The sequence below is a fragment of the Lissotriton vulgaris genome, chromosome 6 (assembly GCF_964263255.1).
Source record: "Lissotriton vulgaris chromosome 6, aLisVul1.2, whole genome shotgun sequence".
NCBI lineage: Eukaryota > Metazoa > Chordata > Amphibia > Caudata > Salamandridae > Lissotriton > Lissotriton vulgaris.
The window spans coordinates 1,849,283,615-1,849,302,570 of NC_141694.1; the positions used below are offsets into that span (position 1 = coordinate 1,849,283,615).

Consider the following 18,956-nt stretch of genomic DNA (forward strand, 5'->3'; position numbering starts at 1 on the left):
TAATTTTGGTCGAGATGGGAAGATTCATAAATTCTCGCTGCTCAGGAGCCATGCTGTCAGGTGTAATGACTGCGGGTCCGGATGCCAAATCTGTCCTTCGGACATTGTGAGAAGGTCTGGAATAGTCCTCAGAGGAAGCGGAGGAGCTATTGACAACAGATGAAGCTCCGTGTACCAGAACTGTCTCGGCCAAGCAGGGGCTATCAGGATCATCCTGCATGGTTCCACTTTGATCTTCTTCATCAATCTCTGGATCAGTGGAATGGGGGGGGGGGGCGTAGACAAAGGTCCTTGACCAGGCTATCGAAAGCGCATTCCCCAATGATCCTTGGCGGTGAAGCCTGCTTGCATAAGACCGGCATTTCTTGTTGGTCGGTGTGGCAAAAAGATCTATTGTTGGTCTACCCCACTGGTCAAAGACCTCTTCTAGAACCCGCTGGTTCAGCTCCCACTCGTGACTGACCGAGGATAACCTGCTCAATCTGTCGGCATTTTCGTTTAGAACTCCTGGCAAGTGTTCTGCCTGCAGGGACATTCCATGAAGGATCGCCCATTCCCAGATCTCTTGAGCTTCCTGCGACAATGGGAGAGACCTGGTTCCTCCCTCCTTGTTCACATAATGCATGGCCGTGGTGTTGTCCGTCCTGATGAGCACTTGTGAACCTTTTAGACAAGGGAGAAAGGCTTGTAGAGCCAGTTTTATCGCTCTTAGCTCCAAGAGATTGATGTGGACCCGACGATCGTGAGGAGACCAATGGCCACTGACATGCAGGTCTTGCATCACCGCTCCCCAGCCATCCAACGACGCATCCGTTGTCAGCACCTGAGGAGACGGATCGCTTACAAAGGATAGACCTTGGGACACGTTTCTCTGGTCTGTCCACCACAGGGCGGCTCTTTTCAATGACGTAGTGATGTTTACTTTCTCGTCGAATGACCAGTGAACTTGTGTCCATTGGATGTCCAGTTGTTCCTGAAGAGGACGCATTCGCAGTCTGCAGTGAGGAATCAGAGGTATACATGACGACATTACCCCCAGTAGAGACTTGTAGCGGCGTACTGAAAGACACTTTCTTTTTTGTAAGTCCAGAGACATGGACTGCAGTTTCTCTCGTCTTTCTAGAGTTGGAAAAGCCTTTGAGAGTTTTGAGTCCATGATTGCTCCCAGGAAACGTGCTTCCCTGGATGGGACCAGAGATGATTTGTCCTTGTTTAACGTGAGACCCAGATTTTGAAACAGGTTTGTACAAGCCTGAACCGCGTCCTGTGCAGTTCCCCTGGACTGGGCCTTCAGCAACCAGTCGTCCAGGTAAGGGAAGACTTGAAAATGATTCCTTTGCTGAGCGAAGACCAAAGGGTAAAACCCTGAATTGAAAATGGCTCTTGGCTACTGTAAAGCGTAGGAACCTTCTGTGCGCTGGGTGAATCGGTACATGAAAGTACGCATCTTCAAGATCGAGCGTGGCCATGAAATCCCCCGGATTGATCAGCCGCAGGATATCTTGAAGAGAGACCATCCTATCCATGAGATAGGTGTTGAGCTCCCTGAGATCTAAAATGGGGCGCCAATTCTCTAGCGTCTTCCTTACCAGGAAGAATCTGGAATAGAATCCCTGTCCATTTTGGTCGGCAGGAACCGGCTCTATTGCCTCTTTCAGGAGCATATGATGTGCTTCGAGCCGCAGGAGACGCAGGTGTTTTGATGGAAAGGCTGCAGGGGGCTTGGATGGTGGGATTTGAGTGAATTCTAAGGTATGGCCCTTTCGAATGATGTTGAGCACACAAAGGTACGATGTTATCCTGGACCAATTCTTAAGGTATTGGGATACCCTGCCTCAAATTGATGACTTCCTGAAGGAGGGCACAGTAGGAATAGCCAGGAGGCCGCTATTGACGTTTGGAGGTATCACGTCCATAGCGAGCCTGATTCCCTCTATTGTTAGGCCTGGAGTAATTGGGAGGATTGACCCTGCCTTTGTTGATAAGGCTGGCGGTATTGTTGCGAACAGGAGCTGTAGGATGAGTATCTCTGTTGTTGATTAGATCCTCTATAGTTTGTCCTCTGGACCCTCTAAAAGGAGTCTTGTGGTACTGTAGAGTACCCAAAGATTTGGCGGTCTCAGTGTCCTTTTTTATGTCTTGGAGAGTGTTGTCAATCAGTTTCCCGAAAAGTGCCTCTCCATCAAAAGGAAGATCCAGGACCTTATTTTGGATCTCGGGTCTAAACCAGGTTGCTTTCAGCCACCCCTGGCGACGAAGGACTGCAGCCCCCACCAGAGTCCGAAACGGCGTCGTGGCAATGTCCATGGCGCAGTCAACGATCTCCATAGCTGTAGCCTCTCCTTCCTGTAAGACTTTTTTTGCTTCTACCTTTGATTCCGGAGGAAGCTGCTCCAAGAATGGTGAGACATCACACCATAGCTGGCGATCATATCTGCCCAATATTGCCAGGGCATTAGCTTCTCGCACTAGAAGACTCGCCATTGAAGAGAATCTTTTTCCTGCATTGTCCAATCTCCCTCCTTCCTTGTCTGGAGGAGTTGTTAAAGGAGCAGAGGGGTTGCGGGATTTTCTCTGCGCAACTTGAGAAATTACAGAGTCCGGTTTTGGGTGACCCGTCAAGGCAGCTGGACCATCGTCAGGCGCTTTGTACTTTTTATCAAGACGCTGTAGTACAGGGACCACCGTCGCTGGATTCTTCATTGCCTTAAGGCCTGCCTCCTACAGTTGCTGCACTATTGGTATGGATCCTGTCGACCTCCTATAAGGTTCCTTGAAATCATACAAGAAACACTCAGTGGCCACCGCAGGCATTGCCAACCTAAATCTGCCAGTCGCTCTTTCCATTAACTGATGGAATCCGCCTATATCCACCGGAGGGGAATCCCCTGGATCCGGACATGGAGATGGAAGGTCCGGAATGATGTATTCATCCCATTCAGATGCTTGATCAGCCCCATTGTCTGAATCATGATCCTCATCCGAGGAATAATCATGGGTGTCTACTGGCCTGGAAGGCTCTTGTGGCATTGGTGCCTCAGGAACAGCTGTTGAGGTAGATGCCGGACAGGAACAGCTTGCACAACAGGAGCCGGAGCAGGCTTTGCTGCTCTAGATTTGTAATCCTGTAGCATCTTGTGTAGGTCTTGCAAGAAAGAAGACAGAACCGAAACAATGTCCCGATCGGAATACTGATGTGGCTGGGCAGAATGATGATGATGATAATCACCTTCTTGGTCATACCCTCCTTCTGAATCCATCTCCTGGCATTTTACCAGGAGTTGAGAAGGACTGTCAGCGTAGTCATGAGTCCTGATCTTCCTCCTCCGACTCATCCTCATCCAACAGTAGTGCTGGCGTTAAGGGTGTTACCCTCCTCGGAGAAGTCATGTCCGGCGTAATTCTGGTCATTGAGATGGTGATTCTCTTCTCCGATGCCAAAATCGTCGACGGTTCCGTCGACGATGGAACTTAAAATGCAGCCGTCGTCGGCTTAGTCAACGGAATATGCATCGTCGACACAAACACTCGACGACCAAGATAGGAGTCGGCGTCGCTATCGTCGACGACACTGTCGAAATCCCCGCCGTCGACGTTGTCAATGTTGTCGTCGTCAAGGCTCTCGTCGACGACACGGTCTTCGTCGCCACCGTCGTCGATCTCGTCGACGTTGTTGTCGTCGACGCAGTCGTCGACGATGCCCTCGTTGACGATGCCCTCGTTGACTACTCCGTCGACGCTGTTGTAGCCGTCGTCGATGATTCCATCCCCGTCGACGATCCTGTCATCGTCGGTTGTCCCATCGACGAGCCCGTCGATGGAACCAGTGTCAGCTTAGGCTTCTTTTTCTCCGTCGACGACGCCTTCATCGACGACCACTTGGAACTCCTGTCAGAAGGCTGGATCAGTCTTCAAACCCTTAGAAGGCGTAGATGGTCCCACTCTCTCCTTTTCACCACGGTGAGGAGATTCGCCTGGACCTTGGCTCTAAGACTCTCTGGGGGTCTTTTTTGAGGCCTTAGAAGGAGAAGGGGAACCTTTTGACTGACCTTCTTGATGAAGACGCAGACGCAGAGTCCTCACTGTCACTGGAGACTGTATCCTTCCTGGACTTCAACCTCTGGAGCCATGTCAGAAGTCTACCCTCACGATCCCGGAGGGTCTTGGTTGAAAAGGTGCGACAGATCTTACAGTCCGCAGACTTGTGATCAGGATAGAGGCAATAGATGCAGTCTTTATGCTTATCCTCAATGAACAGCCTTTTCTTGCCACAGGTGGAACATGGCTTGAAAAGGGCCTTCTTCTCCTTGTCAGACATCCTGGAAGGATCAGCTAACAATTCTGAAGAGAATCTGAAGAAAAAACGTTGAAGAAACTTTCTGAAGAGTAGAAGTTGAGCAGAGCTCAAAGGAGACTCCCTAGCACAACGTGCGGTAGAAAATCTGAGGTTCTGAGGTTCCTTCAGGAGGGTTCTATGGGGTGAGGCTCTTCTGATTGGCTGATGCCTAAGTTTGGTCTCTTTTACAAAAAGAGGCGGATATGCTACAAAAGGGAATAAGGCCTAGCCCTGTTTCTTTCTCTTTTGTACCTACTGCTATGTTATTTTTGTTACCGAGACTCCCATTCCGACGATGGGGAATGATACAAAAGCATGGGAATCTATGAAAGTTGCAATACTGGGGCAAACCAAAAAAATCCTTTTAATTTTGTTATTGAAACAACAGTATTAGCATGCAAGTAGGCATACCACATTTGCTTGTGATGAATCAATAACTTTGATGCACTTTAGTGGTTGCCCTGTGAGAATATTTTTATACACAATTTCTTTTTTGATGCCTTGAGGCATATGGATTTGTGCATATGTTAAAATACCACGATAATGCTTGAAGACCAACAATGTCCCTTGTTCTTTTGCCCATACCAACAAGAATTACTCACATAAAATTATAACCTGATAATTATCCCCTCTCCCAACAATGAGCATAAGGAACACAGACAATACCTGTTGAGCCTGTAAAAGGTGCCCTCTTCTCGGAGTCCTTCCCGTCTGATGGTGAACAGAGGAGACTTCACTTCTTGTGGCATGTATTCACTGGCTTCACTGAAGGAAGATGAAGTATATTAGAAGCCATCTTCATTTAACATGTACCGCATAAGCCACTGTGAACCTTGTGCATTGGACAAATCCCCTCCCCCGACAGGGTACTTTATGGTCAGCCTGCATTAATAGTGTTTCACATCACCAATCAACTGATACAGTTATGACAGTAAAGTTCATAGAGAGCAGCAAGTTCAACTGTCTTCTTGCAGGCCTTACTGCTCTTCTACTGGACACCTCAGAGCAGGCCTAGAGCCATCATCAGCCTTGAATCAAGCTCTGACTATAAGCGATACATTCATGTCTAGAGTCAAGGTTTATCAATTTGCCTAAATTGTAAATGTTCTGCTGTTTATGCACTGTGAACCTAAAGCAGCTAATTAAATAATCCAGGAAACGGACATGTGGGGTGCTACTCTACAAGGGTTCAGACAAGATGTTAAATTGAACAAAGACATTCATTCTGGTTATGTTATTGGTGTTTTTGTAGGGCGCCAATTACCAATGACGGTATATAGGCACTCTGTAACCAATGTGTGAGGTCAGTCCTGGAGTGTTTCGTTGAGAAGCCAGGTATTCAGAATCTTGCGAAAGTCAGAGAGAATGCTCGGTTGTGTTGTGGAAGGTCGTTGCCATGCTTTAGGAGCCAGGTATAAGAAGTTGCAGCCCCTGTTGTGCTTTTTTCTGTGTGGGGAGTGTGCTAGTGAGGGGCCAAATTTACAGTGTGGTTTGTAGCCGAGGGCCGCACCGGTGGGGGCGGGGTCAGAGGGGGAAGGGGTGGGGCTAAAGCAAAAAAAATGTGACCATGCGGTTGAACACAGGTCCCTGCAGCAGACGCCTTTGTCCACTGAGCATCTCCACGCTGACAATCACTGGAATCCCCAGCCCTCACAGAGCAGAGTCTCTCAGAGACCAGCCCGCAGTGTTTGCTAACACTATTAAATGTTTGGTTTAAAAACACAGGTAGGATGTCTGCAAGGTCAGTGGGCCGCCACGGAAGGCTTGCCGGGCCGCTGGCGGCCCGCGGGCCGTACTAGGAGTACCCATGGTGTAGTGTGTCGTGGGCTTGGAATTGGAGGTTGAGGACCACTTTGGCTGCTGCTTTTGGATAGTCTGCAGTCTTCTTGTGAGTTGGTTGCCTATCCCTGCATATAGGGTATTGCCATAGTCTAGTTTGCTGGTGAAGAGGGCTTGAGTGATCACTTTCCTGGCACTGTCGAATAGTCACTTGAAGGTTTTCTGCAGCATCCTTAGGGTGGTGAAGCAGAACGAGACCACTACGTTGATTTGGGAGGTCATGTTCAGTTTGTTGTCTATGATGACTCTGAGGTTTCTGGTTTGTGAGGAGATGAGGGGGCATTTGGACGGTTTGGGTTCTTCCAGTGAGGAAGAAACGGATCCATGTGAGGGTGTGTCCTTGGATGTCTGATTTGTAGAGTCCTCGGATTAAAATAGGGTGGGGCATGGTGTCAAGAGCTGCAGAGAGGTCTAGAAGAATGAGGTATGCAATTTTCCCTCTATCAAGGATCATTCAGATGTCATCTGTTGCTGCTTTTTGGGTGATTTCCATTCTGTGGTTGGGCCTAAATCCTGATTGTGTGGCATCGAGAAGCATGTGTTGGCCAGGTGGTCAGAAAGAAGCTTATCAATGGCTTTTTCAAAGATCTTGGCTGGTTAGACAAGGAAGGATATTAGTTGGTGGGTCTTTCGAAATGCTATCTATTACCATTTGTATTAGTTTCACTACATCAAAAAAGAAATTACAAATAGGCTGACAGTCGACTTACCTATCAGTTAAAAACGTCCACTTTGTCGACGAAGGAACCCACTCTGGGAACTCCCAAGGTGAATGATGCTCTTCTCTACTGTTAAACAAAGTATTTCCTGCATTAGGACGCTTGCTGATCTCTACTAAGACATGCAACATCACAATTTACCAAACACAAGATGGTACTAAACCAACACAGTAAATCTGATTAATAAAGTCAAAGCACTGACAAATCTGTTTGCGAGAAACCAGGAATGAACATTAACATCAAACATTTATTCAAAAACAATAAAGTAGCAAAATCAAGAGCATTTTGTGTATACTGCTTAAAAATTAAGAAGGCCAACCACGTGCTAGAGCATTTTCAGAAGATCCTCAAAGGTTAGCGCTAGAGGGTTTTTGGGCATGTCCCACATACTAGCACAATTCCAACCTATTTCATCCCTCCGAAAAGGCCATTATCAAGAGCTTAGCTAGATGAACGACCATCCTTCTACATGTCTGTGTAACACTTAGAGGTTCCAAGACAAGATTCTATATGATCTATGTATGGAATTATGTCATTTCTGTCAATCTTTCAGATACTTCAGTGAAGGAGGCATGTGGAAGAAATGAGTATTCTTTTGAAAACTTTAGTAAAAGATTGCATATTACCTGCAGCATTTGAATGTTCTTTTTGTAAAATCTCACTGATATTCAATATAACCAATACTCCTATGAATTTGATTAAAAATAGTACTCATTCTACTTTATTTATTCAGAATATGTTAAACGTCCCCATAATTTTCCATAATGTGTTACATGGTTTATTCTAGCATTCTGGCACCTGATCCTGAGAAAACTTTCACTAAAGCTCAACCTGACTAAGTTCTCAAACAATATTGTGGTATATTAAGATAGCAAAACCAAAGACTATGATGGACGGAGTGTTGAATATTGCAAGCACTCCCCCCAGTTAACTGATCTGGGTTTAATCCATCATCTTTATTTTTTGGTTTTGCTTTGTTCGCCCTAAGTTGGCAGGGTATGCCCAGACGTGGGTCCCATGCTCACTTTGCCACTGGATTCAAGCTAGCCTGGCTGATGATGGCTGATTAGCCAGAAACCGGTTCTAGAGTTGTAATTTGGCAGCGATTGGGTTAGCATTAGCAGAAGCCATCCTGTATTTAGAGGTTATCTCATCCGTTTTGTGGAATCCATTTTGTATTTCTGGCAGCCATCTTGTTTGCCATGTGCTACCACGTGCGTGCCATGTGCTCTGTCCTACCTTGCTGTTGTCTGCTCTTGGAATCTGCCTAGAGACAGGTTATATTTAGTTTCTTCTGCTTCCCACATGCTCAGTTGAGCTTGCAGCTGTCCATACAGCTGCTGTTAGTCTGTAACTGTCGGGATGTGTTCTCCAGAGTTAGCAACTGTTAGCTCCTCCCACTTGTTGACTGTACATTTTCTGTATGACCTTATATGTACCTAAAACCTTCTTGTTGTACTTGTACCGCCTTCTTTTGAGCCCGTGTGTGGGTAAGGACCAAGCTCCTTCCATTCAGTGTGCTACTTTATATATTACCGAAGGGTGCTGTGTGAATGTAGTTCCACCTCATGAGGTTTAATAAATCTTGTATTTTCTATTTCAGATTCTGTGCCAACTTCTATCCTATTGGTCTGAGGACTCTGTGCAGAGAATGGCGAACCCTTAGCAGTAGTAGGCCTTGCTGAGACCCACTACTACAAATTGGCGCTCCAACGCGAGGCTCATCGGCGACTCGGATGCCCGAAGGAGTGGTCGAATCAAAGGATTGGAATCTCGCTTTGGACGCGATCTCTGCCCGAGGAGACCAGAGTCTTGGCAACCACGCGTTTTTCCTTTCTTTCTGATCTGACCATCCAGGTGGTGCCGGTCCGCAACTAAGATCTCTTCTGTTGATTCGCCGTATAGTGACCATTTGGTCGATTTTGAGAACTTGGCTCTTGGAACCTGGATACCAAGTGATTGGTAAGAGTCGTTCTGCACGCTCTTGCTGTTGGTTTTGATGCCTGGGATTGGTAAGGTAGTTTAGTAACACTTACTGTGGCTTTTGAATTTTGGGATTTGTGTTGGCCAACTTTGGATTTGTACGTGATGTATATATAAATTGCAATTTATATAGGCAGGTAATGAGGAGAATTTTCTCTATTTGAATTGATTTGAACGGCACATTGTACTAAAGGTACCTTAAGTGCTACTTTGGTTATAATACTGCATATTCTGCACTATTTTTGGCATGCCTGTTTCTAGCACACTTCGTTGGATGTGTGCTTTTGTAGTGGTACCAGTTTGAGACTTGATGAAGCACAACTGCCCCCCCCCCCCCGGAGGGGACGCCTAATAGGGATATGTATATTAAACATGGTATTTTTTCTATAATGTACAGCACGTTATGGAATAAATATACTAGTAAGGATCCTGAGTTGCGCATGGGTCATTTGATTTGCGAAAGATTCAGTATGTAGAACAATGTATGTTTAAGCGGAAGACTAGGCAAGATATGTTTGACTGTGCACGAATGTGGAAGAAAGAAGTGCGTGAACGAATGAAGCGTGAGCAAGCATTGATTGAAAAAGAGCAGCGAAAGAACATTTATGCAAAAGCATTAGAGTTGAAAAACAAGGACATAAACGAACTGAAAGAGAGAGAGGATAGGGAGCGCCATTTACAGGTAACTGGCCAATATGCTGTTAGGCAACCCCTTCATCCTATCCTTAATAAACCTCAAGATGATTTCTTGTTGTTAGATCGTTCTCCAGCTCTGTATATTCTTCCCTCTGCCCCTCGTGAGTCAGATGAGGATTCTTCTGCAAAACAGGAGAAAGCACGGGAAACTCGTTATATGTTGTCCACTGAGCGTTCGTCTGAGCTTAGCTCTTTTGCTCGTAAGGCCCTTCGTAATACCGCCCCTGCTTCTGAGCTTTTAGAGGACTTAAAAACCTGGCAGGAAAGGGAGCAAATATTTTTTTACCAAGGTATTTGCTGCAGAGGTTGTGGAGCGGTTTAGGAAACATTCTGATGAATTGGAACCTGATGATGTAGCAACTGATTGTAAGCAAATGCGTGATGGTCTTTGTCTTTTCTCAGGTGGCTGATGCAATCAGGCGTTTGGTTAAACTGCGTGCTGATGCAGTCCGTTTGCGAGAAAAGAAAAAGGCAGCAGCAGCTGCACTAACATCTCAGACCAGCGTGGTACAAGCTTCTATCGTCGGAACAGATAAGACTATGATAGTTCATGCGAAACCTATGCGGGAAGCAGCGCCTTTGTATGTTCCTTCTAGAGGCAATGAAACAGATTATGATAAACGTTCTGCTGATGCAAAGGGTTATTTTATTTATAATTGGGTCTACACTCCTTGGAATAGAGCGGATATTATGGCCCTGAAAACTGCATTCTCTGATCCGCGGAAAAATCCAGCAGCTTTTTATGAGGAAGTTGAGGGATCCATTAGTTCTTGTACTATGACTTTGCCTGATATTGACTTGTTCTTTGGATTGATATTACCCCCTGATATGTGGAGAACTGTTTGTAAAGTTGATGATCGTGCAACTTTTGAAGCGTTATGGAAAGAGTTAGTAAATATGGATGTAGAGAGGGAGCCTGCGCAGAAACCGTTTAACCCCTTCCACGCTGATGACGAGCTGGGCTCGTCATGGCGTAGCCTCCTCGCACGCTGATGACGAGCCCAGCTCGTCACGTAACATGCGTTTTAGAAAATCTCAGCGCAGGAGCGGAATTCCGCTAGCGCGCATGAGGTTAAATTGATTTGAGATCTTCCCGCAGCTATATTAGTTAAGTTAAAGACTATTATTCCCCCTAAAAAGATAGATTGGACTGTGTTAGCTTTGTGTAAGCAAAACTAAGAGAGAAGGGGTCCCAGTTGAGGGAGAGTGATTCTATATACATAAAATTAAGTACAAAAAACAAAGAATGCGTCTACAATGTCGTCCTGATGAAGACCCCGACGCAAGGACTCCATTGATTCCTGCCCACTCTGGGGTCGAAACGTCGACACATCCCCGTTCAATCACAGCCCCTCCCTACCCACTACTTCTACATATCATGTAACGTGGGGCATGTGTACTATGAAATATTATGCTGATCTATGACCGTTTGATGCATATTGATTATTGAATTATTGCTATTTCAGATATATATCTGCTTTTATTGTCACAATTCCCTACCTGCACCACCCTCACTATTTCACGTCATCCTTACCTCCAGGGGCACTATTTCAACCTCCTTGAAACTTACAATGTTTGATACTATATCTGTTGGTTTGTTCTACAATGTGAATAAAACATTGTAGACGCATTCTTTGTTTTTTTGTACTTAATTTTATGTATCACTCTCCCTCAACTGGGACCCCTTCTCTCTTAGTGCTAATACAACCCAGGTCCCAGTGACTCTTTTTGGGTAACCCCCCCCTTTTTCATACTTTCTTGTGTAAGCAAAAGGCAGATGAATCCGTTTCAGATTTCTTTACACGCTTTGAGGAGGCATTCCACGATTTTAGTGGCCAGTCATTGACAGATGACACGGGTAGGCATCTGTTTGTCGATAAATATGTCGCAAACCTGTTGCCAGGAATAGCTAGTCACCTTAAGGCCAGTGAGAGTTCATGGACTACCGCTTTTCCGGTTTCCATTTTGACTATGGCTCAGTATTATGAACGCCAGGAACTAGAAGCAAAGGGTAATAAAGATAAGAAGACTAAAGAATTAAAAACGAAGGTTATTTTGGCTCAGGCTTATGGTCCGCCTCCTAGAGGTAGTGATAGAAGTGTACGTGGATTTTATGGTTCATCTTTTCCTTCTTATACTCTATCGAATGTCTGTTGACCAGTGTGCGTACTGTAAGAAATTTGGACATTGGGCTTCCGATTGTCCAGCACTGCGTGCTCAGCAGTATCCACGTGGACGGGGACACAAGGAATCGTTCAGGATATTCAGGGCCTAGAGGAAGCACAGGTGATCATGCTAGGTTTGATGCTAATACACGTGGGCAGGATGGGTTTAACAATTTTGATAGACGGAACCAATATCAAATGTCCGACTATGTGCCGTCCGATTTTCAAGATTCTGATTATGCATAGGATTGCCTAGGATGCGGTAAGGAATAAGTTGAAGTTCCAGTAGATCAGAGGGGTCCTTATGTTACAGCACATGTTTTGGGTTCTACTGATCAGTTTCTGGTTGATACAGGAGCTACTTGTAGCGCCTTATCTAAACAATTGGTTCCAAGGGCTCCCCTGTCCGGCTCAACCATTACATTGATAGGGTTCGATGGAACACCTTCCCTTAGCCCACTGCCACAACCACTTGCATTTCATTTGGACAAATTTACTGCTCCTTGTCCGTTTTTGCTTTCTCCGAACACACCAGACAATATTGTGGGTCTTGATATGCTCAAGTATTTCAGGGCTACGATACGATGTTCTACTGAAGGTGTAAGTGTTATTTTGAATGAGAAGTACTCCGCAATTGAGAGGTCTTGTTAAAGAGGACACTGCATTAGCTTCACTCCCTAGTACTTTGTGGGCTACTTCAGACACTGATATAGGGCAAACGGTTATTCCACCAGTACATATTAGTGTCAAGGAGGGCACTTCATTGCCACGCTTGCCTTAATACAAAATTTCTCAGGAAGGCGAAGAAGCACTTATACGCATTGTTCATTATCTAATTGAAGGAAGGGTTGTGGAGGAAGTTCCTTACAATATTTGTAACAGTCCTATTCTTCCCATTTTGAAAAAAGATTCTGACACTAGGATTTACAGATTCATTATTGATTTGCGAGAAGTTAACAAGATTGTAGTCCCACAATACCCAGTGGTTTCTGACATAACGACACTTCTAACTTTGGTTCCTCAGACGGCAACTACATTTTCTGTGGTTGACCTAAAGAATGCTTTCTTTTCGATCCCTATTCATCCTGATAGCCGATATTTGTTTGGCTTCACTTTGAATAATCGATCGTAAAGATTTTGTAGAATTCCTCAAGGGTAAACTGAGAGTCCTAGTATTTACAGCCAAGCGTTGAAAAGACAGCTTGATTCTTTTGCTTTATCTGAAGGAGTGGCTCTCATACAATATGTCGATGACATCCTGTTGGCAGCCGGTTCTCCTGAACAATGTGAAAAATGTACTTTGTCTTTGCTTTCTTTCCTTGCATCGCACCATCATAAAGTGTCACGGAAGAAATTGAAATATTGTAGACCGGAGGTAACCTATTTAGGCCACCTTCTGTCTAAGGAGGGCTGTGCACTTACACCATATCGCATTCAAGCAATTTTAGACACACCAATGCCTTCCACTCAGAAAGAAATCCATGCATTCATTGGTCTGACTTCGTTTTGCAGGCAATGGATATTAGGATTTTCAAACATTGTTAAACCCGTTAGCGCTTTTGACTAAAGACACTCCAATGCCCCTTTCATGGACAGATGAATGTCAGAATGCTTTTCATCAATTATGTCAAGCTCTTTGTTCTGCACCAGAGTTAGGTACTCCAGATTATACGAAGCCTTTTACACTCTATGTACATGAGAAAGATGGATGCGCATGGTCAGTTTTAGTGCAGGCACATGGTGATAAGCAGCGTCCCTGTGCATATTTTTCAGAAGTACTTGATCCTGTTTCTCGTGCGTTGCCTGGATGCTTTCGATCAGTTGCAGCAACAGCTGTGTCCATACGTCAGAGTGAAGGGATAGTTTTGTCACATAAATTGTTGGTGCTAGTACCCCATGCAGTAGATGCCCTTCTAAATCAGACTAAGACACAACACTTAACTAGTGCTCGCCTGACAGGATATGAAATGACACTGTTAGCACCTTATATTACCTTGAAGAGGTGTGTGACACTAAACCCAGCCACTTTCTTGCCATATCCTGCGACTCAGTCTCAGTCAAAGGAGCCTCATGATTGTATATTCCTTTCTGAGGAACAGACAAAGGGTTGCGTTGATTTGCAAGATACGCCCCTTTCAGGTGTAGACGGGGAACTGTGGGTTGATGGGTCCTGTTTGAAGTTACTAGATGGCACGACCTCAGCTGCATATGCAATTACGACACTTGACCAATATAAAAGAGCAATTCCCTTGAACAAGGTCATTTACATGAACACCATGAATAAGAAAAAAGCAATAACTATAACAACTAAATTAGGAGTAAAAAACTGGCAGACTGTATTGTATACAGTAAAATTAAAAAAGCAGAGAACATAGCTGGCTGCTTGGCACAGATTAAAAGAGGTTGTAAAAAACAGTAAAATAACAATCCACATTCAATATTGACCAGCAATATTGCTGAAAACAGACAGAAACAACAGTAAGACACACAATGTGTGCAATACAGGGTGTGTGTTCTGTTATTCTTTTAAAACACCGGTGTTATGCACATTGGGATATTATTATGTCAACAACGGTGTTTGAGCCGCGAATCACACTGTACTAGGGCGTCGACGCGTTTCGGTGGTTTGTTGAACTTCTATCCACCTTTATCAAGACAAAGAGTACATTTCTGTCGTAGTGTACATAGGTTCCTCTGAAGTGTGAAGGACCAATGTACAGTGTTAATACGGTCGTGCTCTAGAGAGGCGTTGTTACTCAGACCGTAGATACTCGTAGAGAATTTTCGAGCTATGTCTTTGTTAGTATCCCTTGTCCTTAATATGTTGGGAATTTATATCAGAGCGGGTCGCATATGGTTCCTTCCGCCCCTTTTGAATTGGCTTGTATTCTAGTTTTGTTGTTGAATCTACCTGTTTGGTAAGGTGGCAGTGTAATGCCAAACTTTCTCGATGCACAGCACTTTATTTTCAAACGCGCTGTGTCTCACCCGAGGCGCCTAAGTCTTGCCCCAGTGACGCGAGTAATAGTTCCCTCTACGTCTACTGCCGGCTGCACGCTTCTCTGGTCGTTTTCTTTCAATAGTGGAGACAGCTCGCATACCTCAGAAGTCGGCTCAAGCAGCTGAGCTAATAGCTTTAACAAGAGCGTTTGAACTTAACACTGACTTGCGTGTGAACATTTATACAGACAGCCGCTATGCTTTTGGAGTGGCTCATGATTTTGGCCTGCTTTGGAAGGAAAGAGACTTTCTTACATCCCACGGGATGCAGATAATACACGGAGAATTAGTGCATAACCTTTTGACTGCACTGACATATCCGAAGAAGATAGAGATGTTGAAGTGTAGCGCACACAAGAAAGTGACTGACAAGATGGGACAAGGTAATGCTTTTGCTGATTGCGTAGCTCGTGAAGTCTCAAGCGGAGCGATGGCATGATGTTAGAGAGGAAGTACTAGATGTACAGAGATCAGCTTCTGTAGAAGAACTTGAGCTATGGGCCAAAGAAGGAATATTGAATGATGAGGGTTGTTGGTGCAACAAAAACATGGATAGATGGAAACTGCCTGCAGCCTATTTGCAACCTATGATTCAAATGGCACATGGGCTGGCACATGTTGGAGTTCTAGCGATAACGAAATTGCTTACACAAGTTTGGGAGCATTCTGAGATTGCCAGCAAGAGAGTAGTACAGTCCTGTTTGATTTGTTGGCAGTATAATCCTGGTAAAGGGACACAAACTCCTACAGGAGGGTTTGCTACACCGATTGCACCTTTTGAAGTTTTGCAGATCTCCACTGACAAACCGGATATCCTCCTAATTACAGAGACCTGGCTTTCCCAGGACTCATTACCAGACATCCTCGCAGCACTCCCCTCCGATTACTATATTCTAGCTGAGAATCGCCCGAAGGGTAAGAGGGGTGGGGGAGTGGCAGCTATTATCCGCAAAGAGCACAAATTTTCACAACTGCCCTCTCTTATTCTGAATGATACAGAGAATATAGTAATGAAAATGGATACAACTGGGGGGTCACTAGTACTTGTCTTGATTTATAGACCTCCTCAAATCATGACTACCTTCCCTATGTCGCTAGCAGAACAGATGGCACACTTGGTGACTAAATACCCAAATGTACTTCTGGTCGGGGACTTAAATTACTGGTTCGACAACACTAAGTGTGACCCTCAGGCACTGGAAGTCTCAGAGCTACTCTCTAACATTAATCTTATACAGCATATACATGTAGCTACGCATGAGAAAGGCCACACGCTAGACCAAATTTGGTCGTATAATCTCTCCTGTACATTAACTTCTATAACGCCTTGCATTTGGTCTGACCATGCTACTATCCAGTTCATGCTAACTATCGATGGATATATAAAAAATCCACCTCTGGCGGGCGGCGAGACCAGGAAATGGAAAGCCATAGATTTACCCGCCTTTATTGCAACACTGGCATCTACGGTACCATTGTCCAAAAAGGAGGTAAACTTAAATCTTATGGAAGAGGACATTACACACTGGCTCTCAGAGGCAACTGACTATCATGCTCCTCTCACAAAATTTACACGTGCACGTACCAGAGATGCACACAAATGGTTTACCTCGGATCTCAAACATCTAAAGCTCGAGGTACGCCAAAAAGAGAGGAAATGGAGAGCAAAATATAAACCTCAAGATAAGGAGGAATATATTATAGCCCGTAGGAAATATGTGAAGCTTATCCTACAAAGCAAAATTAACTACTTCTCTGGAAAAATGTTAAACTCCCAAAATAAAACAAAGGAAACTTTTAACATTGTAAATGACTTGTGTAACAGTGAAAGGACTGCGCTTCCCCTGGCGACCTCACAAGAGCTTTGCGACTCCTTGAATGACTTTTTTATAGAGAAAATCGCCACTATCAAAAAGAACATTCAAGGTCTCTCTAATGGGGAACCTATTGAAGATATCTACTTCAATCCAACCACACTAGATACACTCCCCCCCCATCGATGAGAAGACCCTGTTTGAACTTCTTTCACGTGTCAAATCAGGCTCGCCTTTTGACAGCTGCCCCCCTCACATTTTAAAGGAAGTGTGCCTAGCAATTCCATCAGCAATTCTTCCCCTTCTGAACGAATCACTCAATCAGGGCAAAGTCCCTGATGGGTTTAAAAACGCCACCTTGATTCCACTATTAAAAAAACCAGGAGCTGATCCCTTAACTTTAGTTAATTATAGACCCATTTCCCTTCTTCCTTTTTTTTCTAAGCTTCTGGAGGCACATGTCTCCAGATGTCTCTCCAATTTCATTGAAAGCTCTGAATACTTGGAACCAAACCAAGCAGGATTCCGGCCATGTCACTCCACGGAAACTGTCATTCTGGCTGTTCAAGACACATTAAGATCTAATGCTGACAAAGGCATCCACCAGGCCCTGGTGCTCCTTGACTTGTCGGCCGCGTTCGACACGGTTGACTATAACATCTTGATCAACCGCGTCGAACAGGCCGGCCTCAGGGGCCCCGCTCGGAATTGGATTGCCTCTTTTATCACAAACCGCACACAATCGGTGCGTTTGGGATCATTTACAGCCCCCAAGATGTCATCGACCTGTGGTGTACCCCAAGGTTCGTCACTTTCCCCCTTATTATTTAACCTTTACCTCCGCCCACTGATTTATTCTTTAAAAAATTACAACTTAACCCTATTTAATTATGCTGACGATCTTCAGCTGATCATCCCTCTAAATTCCCCAAATTCCGCAACCGAATGCTCAGCCATAATGTCACACATACAAAAGTGGATGACCTATAACCATCTTAAACTGAACCCAGGCAAGACAGAATTTATCTTGCCTGGGGAAAGTGAACTGAGCTGGGGGCAACTGTGCTGGCCAACAGACATGGGACCCCCCCCCCACAAAGACCCAATCAGTAAAAAGCTTGGGGATTACACTCAATGAGGATCTATCCCTCAAAGGACAGGTGGCAACGGTAATCTGCTAGTTTCTACCAACTTAAGAAGATTAGAAAGATTGCCCATCTCTTAACACATTCTGCACTTATTCAAGTGGTGATTGCCCTTGTTCTCTCCCGGTTAGATTTTTCAAACAGTCTCTATTTAGGTCTTCCGGCGGGACTACTAAAACGCCTACAGATTGTCCAAAACCAGGCGGCAAGACTGATTTGGAAACAACCAAAGTGGCAAACAATCAGAGCTGGGTTAGAAAAACTTCACTGGCTGCCAGTGGCCCAGCGGATTGCCTTCAAAGCAGGATGTATCACCTTTAGGGAGCTCCATGACTATGGCCCTAGATTTACCAGGCAATCTATTACCAACTACGCACCTTCGCGCAACCTACGCTCTAAACATCTACTTCTTGCAAATGTCTCCTCATTTAAAAAAAAAACACCAGGGCGGCAGCTGCTTTCACCATCTGGCTGCCTCCTTCTGGAATGCTCTCCCCCTTTATATCAGACAGAGCAAGGATCTACTGACGTTCCGAAAATCTTTAAAAACTTGGCTATTCCAACAGGCTTACACTTAAGAATGGTGTTGTGGTCTTGACTCTATAGCGCCAAGAAACCCAAGGGTGTACGTGCGCTCAACAAATGACTATTAAGATAAGATAAGATTACATCCAACTTGAACACTGCAATAACTTGAAGTATGTCCTAGTGATGGTATGTGCCTTCAGCAAATGGATAGAGGCATACCCTACAAAGGATAATACAGCTCTCACTACAGCGAAGGTGCTTCTAAAGGGGTTTTACCCTAAATATGGTGTTTCTAAACGGATTAGGAATCAAACAGAAGTTTCATGCAGTCTTCCACCCACAATCAGCAGGATTAGTGGAGAGGTACAACGCTACTCTGAAGCTGAAGTTAGCGAATATACTGGCTTTCACGTCTCTGAAATGGCCTGATGCACTACTTTTGGCATTGTTGTCCATAAGATCGGTGCCACACTCACGATCTGGGCTTACACCATATGAGGTGGTGTTTGGGAGACCTATGAACATTTGGGGAGTTCCTAAGCCACGCGCCATAAATGATGTTCCCTGTGTTCTGATGAATAATTATTTGGCACAGTTAACTGACAGTTTGATCTCTATTCATCAACAGATTCGAGAAACTCTTCCTGACAGATCTACAGGCGAGGCCCACGAACTCCGTCCTGGCGACCATATGATGGTCAAGGTCTTCAACAGTCGAATAGCTTGGAGCC

General features: G+C 44.9%; 1 protein-coding gene across 2 annotated transcripts in view; it reads right to left on the reverse strand.

Moving 5' to 3' along the window:
* GTF3C2 (general transcription factor IIIC subunit 2) overlaps positions 1-18,956 on the reverse strand; it is a 908,247-nt gene that overhangs the window by 712,749 nt on the left and 176,542 nt on the right. For both annotated transcript variants that reach the window (XM_086928162.1, XM_086928163.1), the window contains exons 6-7: positions 6,886-6,963; positions 5,003-5,101 (exon numbers count right to left, since the gene is read on the reverse strand). In XM_086928162.1, coding sequence (XP_086784288.1) covers positions 5,003-5,101; positions 6,886-6,963 — 177 coding nt within the window. The remainder of the gene's footprint in view (positions 1-5,002; positions 5,102-6,885; positions 6,964-18,956) is intronic.